A 7,551-nucleotide genomic window follows, 5' to 3' on the forward strand; every position below is an offset into this window, starting at 1 on the left:
GCTTGGGGCTCTTTAGCTTGGAGAGAAGACGGCTGGCCACTGTGTGACAAGAGTGTTGGACTGGATGGGCCATTGGCCTGATCCAACATTAGCTTCTCTTATGTTCTTATGGATGGGTAAGCCAATTGTACCTGCAGCACAGACGAGGGGCAAAAATTCTGCCCTTTCCCAAGGCTGAATGAAAGGAGGCCAGGCCACAATAGAGAAACATGCAGGGGCACAACGGGAAGCCTCCTCTGCTGGTGGGTATTTTGAGCTCACGGGTACCTTTTGTTATTAATTTCTGGTGGCAAACCAGACGTTCTCGCTCTCTTTTTGCACATGACCATGTTAGGGAATCCAGCATTCATCCCTACCCACTAGTGGCAGGATCAAAAATGAAAAGAACGCAGAGAACATAAGAACATAAGAACATAAGAGATGCCAATGTTGGATCAGGCCAAAGGCCCATCCAGTCCAACACTCTGTATCCCACAGTGGCCAGAAATACCAGGTGCCATCAGGAGGTCCAGCAGTGGGGCCAGGACATTAGAAGCCCTCCCACTGTTGACCCCCCCAAGCACCAAGAAGACAGAGCATCACTTGCCCCAGAGTCCCTATCTATACCTTGTGGCTAATAGCCACTGATGGACCTCTGCTCCATATGCTTATCTAATTCCCTCTTGAAGCCATCCATGCTTGTAGCCGCCACCACTTCCTGTGGCAGTGAATTCTGTTTGTGTACCTTCATTTACACAGCCTGGATGCAGAAGGGATTTTGAGGCCAGCTTACAGAACCCATTGGCTTCCAGAGGTTCAGGGACTGTTTTTGTAATTTCACAGATACAGCCAGATGCTTTCCTCAGAAAGCCTGTTATGCAGACCCTCTGACCTTTTATACATCCAATCCCTTCCGCCCTACACCAGGTGAACAACGCAATCAAGTTCTGTACAGAATGAGGGGCAAGACTGCAGTTTGAGGCTCATTCTAACCCTCTGCATTTTTCAAAACCCATGGCCCTTGAGGATCACGGCCCAAGCTTGCTAATGGAGACTAGGCACCGGGGTGTAAAGTCTTAAGTCAACAACTAATGCTTCTGTAGAAGGAAACAATCTCTGGCAAACAGAACTATTATTTACAAATCTCCTGGCGTGGCCCCTGATCCCTGTTTATATAAGGCAATAAACATCAGATCATATACACAAGAGACAGTGTATTGAGAAGAACGGAGAGGGCAGGTGTCGGAATGTGTTTGCAGGTTTAATCCTTTTCCTCTTTAAGGAGGTTCCTGCATTTTTTAAAACCGTGGCCGAAGTGCAGTCAGGGGAAAGTTCACAAGCCGTGGGTGAGGGGGCAGAAATGGATCTGCCGGTCAAAGGAAGGGGTGGGGTCCAAAATCGCACCTGGACCTTGGGGACCCTTTGGACTGAAGTTGTTAGAGCGTGTCCAGAGGAGGGCAACCAGGATGGTGAGAGGGCTGGAATCCAAGTCTTACGAGGAAAGGCTGGAAGAGTCGGGTCCGTTTAGCCTGGGAAAGAGAAGGCTTAGAGGGGACATGATTGCAGTCTTCAAGTATTTGAAGGGCTGTCATGTAGAAGATGGAGCACATCTATTCTCTCTTGCTCCAGATTGCAAGACTAGATCTAAGGGGTGGAAATTACAAGGGAGTCGTTACCGGCTAAATATCAGGAGAAACTTCCTAACTGAGTGGGTGCGTTCAGACGGGGGCTTTATACCGGTTAGGGTGCCGGTTCCAACCATTGTACTCACCGGCGTTCAGACGGGGCACATCTGCCTCCTCTCCCTAACCGGTGTAAAGCCCTTTAAACCGTTGCATTCTGCTACCAGGTCCCCAAGTGGTGGTATACAGAGTGCAACGGTTGTAAACGGTGCACCCCGGCGTCTGATCGCTCTCCACCGTTCCCCAGCTACTTCCGTTGGAAGCCTGAGGCTTCCGGCTTTCCCCGGCCATTTTTTTTTAAACTTAGCGATATGCGCTCAGGCAAAGCTTTGCCCTGAGCGTTTGTTAAAAAAAAAAAAAAGCCCTTACTTTAAGTACCCGGCGGAGGAGTCCGGGACTACAGGGAGGCCAGGTGGGGCTTTAAACTTTAAAGGTAAGTCCTTACCTTTAAAGTTTAAATGTAATGGGGGGGGGGGTTGAGCATGCGCAAAGATCGCCATTCTGTGAATGGCTGCCTATGCGCATGCTCAAACTGTGCTTAAAAAAAAAAAACGCCGACGCCCGCAGCGTGTGAGCGGGCGTCCAATGGAGGGATCCGGAAGATGGAGGTAAGCGTGATCGCGTTTCTGCCGGCATAAACTGCACCAGTTCCAACCGGTGCAGTTTATGCGGGCAGAAACGCCCCGTCTGAACGCACCCTAAGAGTGGTTGAGCAGTGGAAAAGGTGGTGGATGCTCCTTCGCTGGATGTTTTCGAGCGGAGGCTGGATGACCGTCTTTCGGGTATGTCGTAGGGCTATCTTTCGGCTGAGGGGGTTGGATTAGATGACCTGCAAGGCCCCTTCCAACTCTAACGTTCTATGATTCTATGAAATTGTGTATTTGAATCTCTCTTGAAGTATTTGTACGCACTTCGGAAATGTAGATGCAGTGGGAGAATCGCTAGGTTTGACAGCAAAGGCCCATCCCAGCAGTCGGCGTCAGAGGGCAGGTGTGCCGTAGAAACAGCGAGATTCGCACCCAGTGGCGGTTTGGAGACCAACAAGATTTCCCAGGGTGAGCTTTAGAGAATCGAAGCTCTGGTATCCGATGGAGGGAGCTCTGCCTCCCGAAAGCTCATACCCTGGAAATCTTGTTGGTCTTGAAGGTGCTACTGGATTCGAATCTAGCCATTCCAGCGTTTCCATCTGAATTTGATGCGGGAAAGGCAAATAAATGGACAGAAGCCGTGGTCTGGTGGCAGAGCACCTGCTTTGCATGCAGAAGGTCCTGGCCCAGCCTCTGGTGCTGCCTGTCCAAAGGAACTAGTGGCAGGTGAAGTGAAAGAGCTCCACTCGGGACCCTGGAGTGTTGCTGCCGGTCAGAGTAGACAGTGCTGGCCTTGATAGACCAAGGGTCTGACTCGATATAAGGCAGCTTCATTTAGGCAGGGTCTGTGGCTTGGTGGTAGAGCACCTGCTTTGCATGCAGAAGGTCCCCGGTTCAACCCCCGGCAGCCCCAGTTGAAAGGACCAAGCTGCAGGTGGATGTGGAAGAGCTCCAGTTGGGACTCTGGAGAGTTGCTGCTTGAGTAGACATCATCATCATCATCGTATGGGATTGTGTGTAGAACAGCCAGGAGATCCTAAGATCACCTGGCAGCCGGAAGTCCTAGCTCTTTTAGCTTTTTGCACCACTAGGTGGTGAGCTAGACTTTTTTTTTTTAAGGCAACAGATGTTTCAGAGGTGGTTTGTCATTGCCTGCCTCTGCACCACGGCCCAGTGAGGATTGTGAGGCACTCCAAAGGGATCTGTCAAAGATGGGCGAGTGGGCATCAACATGGCAAATGGGGTTCAATGTGGCCAAGTGCAAGGTGATGCACATTGGAGCCAAAAATCCTAAATATAAATACACGTTGATGGGGTCTGAACTGGCAGAGACTCATCAAGAGAGAGATCTTGGAGTCGTAGTAGATAACTCACTGAAAATGTCGAGACAGTGTGTGACTGCAATAAAGAAGGCCAATGCTATGCTGGGGATTATTAGGAAGGGTATTGAAAACAGATCAGCCAATATCATAATGCCCCTATATAAATCAATGGTGCGACCTCATCTGGAATACTGTGCGCAATTCTGGTCACCACACCTTAAAAAGGATATTATAGCTTTGGAAAAAGTGCAGAAAAGGGCAACTCGAATGATAAAGGGGTTGGAACACTTTCCCTATGAGGAAAGGTTAAGGCGCTTAGGGCTCTTTAGCTTGGAGAAACGACGACTGAGGGGTGACATGATTGAGGTTTATAAGATTATGCATGGGAAAGAGCAGGTAGAGAAAGAGGTACTTTTCTCCCTTTCTCACAATACAAGAACTCGTGGGCACTCCATGAAACTGCAGAGCGGTCAGGTTAGAACGGATAAAAGGAAGTACTTCTTCACCCAAAGAGTGATTAACACATGGAATTCACTGCCACAGGAAGTGGTGGCGGCTACAAGCATGGACGGCTTCAAAAGGGAATTAGATAAGCATATGGAGCAGAGGTCCATCAGTGGCTATTAGCCACAAGGTATAGATAGGGGCTCTGGGGCAAGTGATGCTCTGTCATCTTGGTGCTTGGGGGGGGTCAACAGTGGGATGGCTTCTAATGTTCTGGCCCCACTGGTGGACCTCCTGATGGCACTGGTATTTCTGGCCACTGTGTGATACAAAGTGTTGGACTGGATGGGCCTTTGGCCTGATCCAACATTGGCTTCTCTTATGGTCTTATGTTCCTATGTTCTTATGGTATTCCTTGGAGGTTGCCCTTCCACCTACCAGCCTGCTTAGCTTCCGAGATCTGACGAGATCCGGCTGGCCTGGGCTATCCAGGTCAGAGCACCACAGTAGGCAATATTGACCTGGTTCAGTTAAATAAAAGCACATTCTATATGCAAGTCAGTCTGGTTACTGCTGAGGTCCATGGCCAAGAGAAGCAGTTAAGGATTCGGGTGTAAATCTCTTGCACTGCACAGCTCGCCCCTTGTGGCTCCGCGAGGTCTCTCAATCCAGCCCTTTCTCATCAGCACGTTGCGGCAGTTTGCATGTCGGGCTCGGATCTGGGAGACGCAGGTTCGAATCCCGACCAGTGTTCCCTCTAAGCTGAGTTAGTGTGAGCTAGCTCACAGAGTTTTAGCCCCCGGCTCACACATTTTTGTCTCAGCTCAGGAAGGCTGGCTCCAGAGCAAACTAATTTATGCAGCAGCCAAATGGCTCGCCCACACCTTTAACGGCAGTAGCTCACAAAGTAGAATTTCTGCTCACAAGACTCCACAGCTTAGAGGGAACATTGATTTCCCAACCCTGCCACGGAATCTTGCTGGCTGACCCTGGGCCGGTCACACACTCTCCGCCTCGCCTACCTCACAGGGTCTCCATGAGGACAACACGGAAAAGAGAAGAGGGACGCCAACCGCTTTGGGTTCCCCCGAAGGAGAAAGGCGGGGTGTGATTTTTAATTTATTTACTTCAATTGTATCCCAACAGTCTCCCACTGGGGAGAAAGGCAGGATGTACCCGAAGCAAATTAAATGAAGGAATTAACCGCATGACTAAACTAGCTAAATAAGCAGCCAAACCCACCGAAGGGCCGAAGCTCTCAGTGGAGAAGGAAAAGCCTGAATTCTGAGGAGTCTGACTCAGCGTCTGTGGAATCAGGCCTTTTAAAAACAAAGCATGGCGACTTCTGCAAACCTTAGCCCTGGAGTTAGACGGGGGTCCTAGAGGTCACCTAGTCCAACCCCCTTGCTCAGTGCGGGAATCAGTCAACTACAGCACCCCGCTCTGCTTTAAAGGCCTCCAGGGAGGAAGAATCCACCCCCTCCAGCGGCAGTCCCTTTGGCCATTCCTTTTATTTCTGGGTTCCCAGCTCTGGATTGGGGTGAGATTTTTGGGGTGGAGCCTGGGGAGGGTTTTGGGGAGGGGAGGGAATTCAGTGGGGTATGGTGCCATAGGGTCCACCGTCCAAAGCGGCCACTTTCTCCAGGCGATCTGATCTCTGTCGCCAGGAGGGCAGTTGTAATCCCTGGAGGCTGGCAACCCTACATTTACGCCCCACTTTTCTCCCCAAAGGAGCTGCGGTGGCTCAAGTGGTTAAGTCGCTGAACTGCAGGCTGTGGAAGGTCGGTAGTTCAGCAGCTCGAGACCCGAGTGTGCCGCATGACGGAGTGAGCTCCCGTCTCTAGTTCCAGCTCCTGCCAACCTAGCAGTTCGAAAGCAAGAAATTGCAAGTAGATAAATAGGTACCGCTTCGGTGGGAAGGTAACAGCGTTCCGTACGCCTTGGTGTTTAGTCATGCCGGCCGCATGACCACGGAAACGTCTTCGGACAGCGCTGGCTCTTCGGCTTTGAAACGGAGATGAGCACCGCAACCCTAGAGTCGGATTCGACTGGCTTTCGAGCAAGGGAAACCTTTACCTTTACCTTTTCTCCCCAAGGGGGAGGCCAAAAGCAGCTTGTCAATTACAACGCCGCTCCCACCCCCTCCTTGATACTCAACAACAACCCTGCGAGGTGGGCTCGGCTGGGAGTCTGTGATGCGCCCCAGGTCGCCTCCGTGGCCGGGGGGGTGGGGGGCTCCCACTCTCTAACCACTAGGCCGGGCGTCTCCGAGCATTTGCCAGCAGCCGACTTCCTCCCGAGTGGCACCCGTCCTGCCCTCCGGAGCCAGGCCGCTCCACAGCCCCCCAGAGGTCACCTTTGGCCCTTCCGCCCTGCATTGCAGGGGGGGGGGAGCTTGGGGCTTAGACCCCCCCCCACACACACACACCCCGGGGCCGGCCGGCTGGACAAGCGGAGCGCAGCAAGGAAGCCCCGTGGCTGGTCTCCCTCCCCCCCTCCCTCCCTCCCTCCCTCGGCCTTGCAGGGCTCCGATCCCTCCCTCCCTCCCTCCTCCCGCGGCGGCACTCACGGGTGTCCTCCTCGGAAGCCAGGTCGTCCATCATGCCTCACTGCAGCCGCATGCCCGCGCCCCGCCGCGGAGGAGACGCCGCCTCCAACGTGCAGGCAGGAGCAGGAGCACAATACGCAGCCGCTGCCGCCGCCGCCGGGGCTGCGGCGAAGATGGTGCCCGCGGGGGCCGGCAGGCTCGCCGCCGCCGCAGCCTCCGCCTCCCGCTGCTTTCTCCTCCTCCTCCTCCTCCTCCTCCTCCTCTTCGCTGGGCTTGTGGGGAATTCGCGCAGAATAGCCTTGCATAAGAACATCAGAAGAGCCCTGCTGGATCAGACCAGGGAAGGTCCATCTAGTCCAGCATCCTCTCTCACACAGTGGCCAGCCAGTCCCTCCTCTGGAGGGCCAACAACAGGGCAGAGAGGCCAAGCCCTTCCCCTGAGAAGAACCTCAGAAGAGCCCAGCTGGGTCAGACCAGGGAAGGTCCCTCTAGTCCAGCCTCCTGTCTCACACTGCGGCCAACCAGTTCCTCCGGAGGGCCAACAACAGGGCAGAGAGGCCGAGGCCTTCCCCGGATAAGAACATAAGAAGAGCCCTGCTGGATCAGACCAGGAAAGGTCCATCTAGTCCAGCCTCCTGTCTCACACAGGGGCCAACCAGTTCCTCTGGAGGGCCAACAACAGGGCAGAGAGGCCGAGGCCTTCATAAGAACATCAGATGAGCCCTGCTGGATCAGTCCAGTAGTCCATCTAGCCAAGCATCCCGTCTCACACAGTGGCCAGCCAGTTCCTCTGGAGGTCTAACGACACGGCATAGAGCCTAAGAACGTCAGAAGAGCCCTCCTGGATTAGACCAGGGGTCCATCTAGTCCAGCATCCCGTCTCACACAGTGGCCAGTCAGTTGCTCTGGAGGGCCAACTACTGGGCAGAGAGGCCGAGGCCTCCCCCTGATAAGTACATAAGGAGAGCCCTGCTGGATCAGACCAGTGG

At 53.3% G+C, this 7,551-nt stretch overlaps 1 protein-coding gene across 1 annotated transcript in view; it reads right to left on the reverse strand.

Annotated features, from left to right (window-relative positions):
- The window catches only part of ANKDD1A (ankyrin repeat and death domain containing 1A), a 34,290-nt gene extending 27,673 nt beyond the window's left edge, over positions 1-6,617 (reverse strand). The window contains exon 1 of the mRNA XM_015412022.1: positions 6,584-6,617. Within this exon, the coding sequence (XP_015267508.1) occupies positions 6,584-6,617 (34 nt within the window). The remainder of the gene's footprint in view (positions 1-6,583) is intronic.
- Positions 6,618-7,551: the final 934 nt, after the last annotated feature.

The sequence above is a fragment of the Gekko japonicus genome, unplaced genomic scaffold (assembly GCF_001447785.1).
Source record: "Gekko japonicus isolate JY-2015 unplaced genomic scaffold, Gekko_japonicus_V1.1 scaffold864, whole genome shotgun sequence".
Taxonomy (NCBI): domain Eukaryota; kingdom Metazoa; phylum Chordata; class Lepidosauria; order Squamata; family Gekkonidae; genus Gekko; species Gekko japonicus.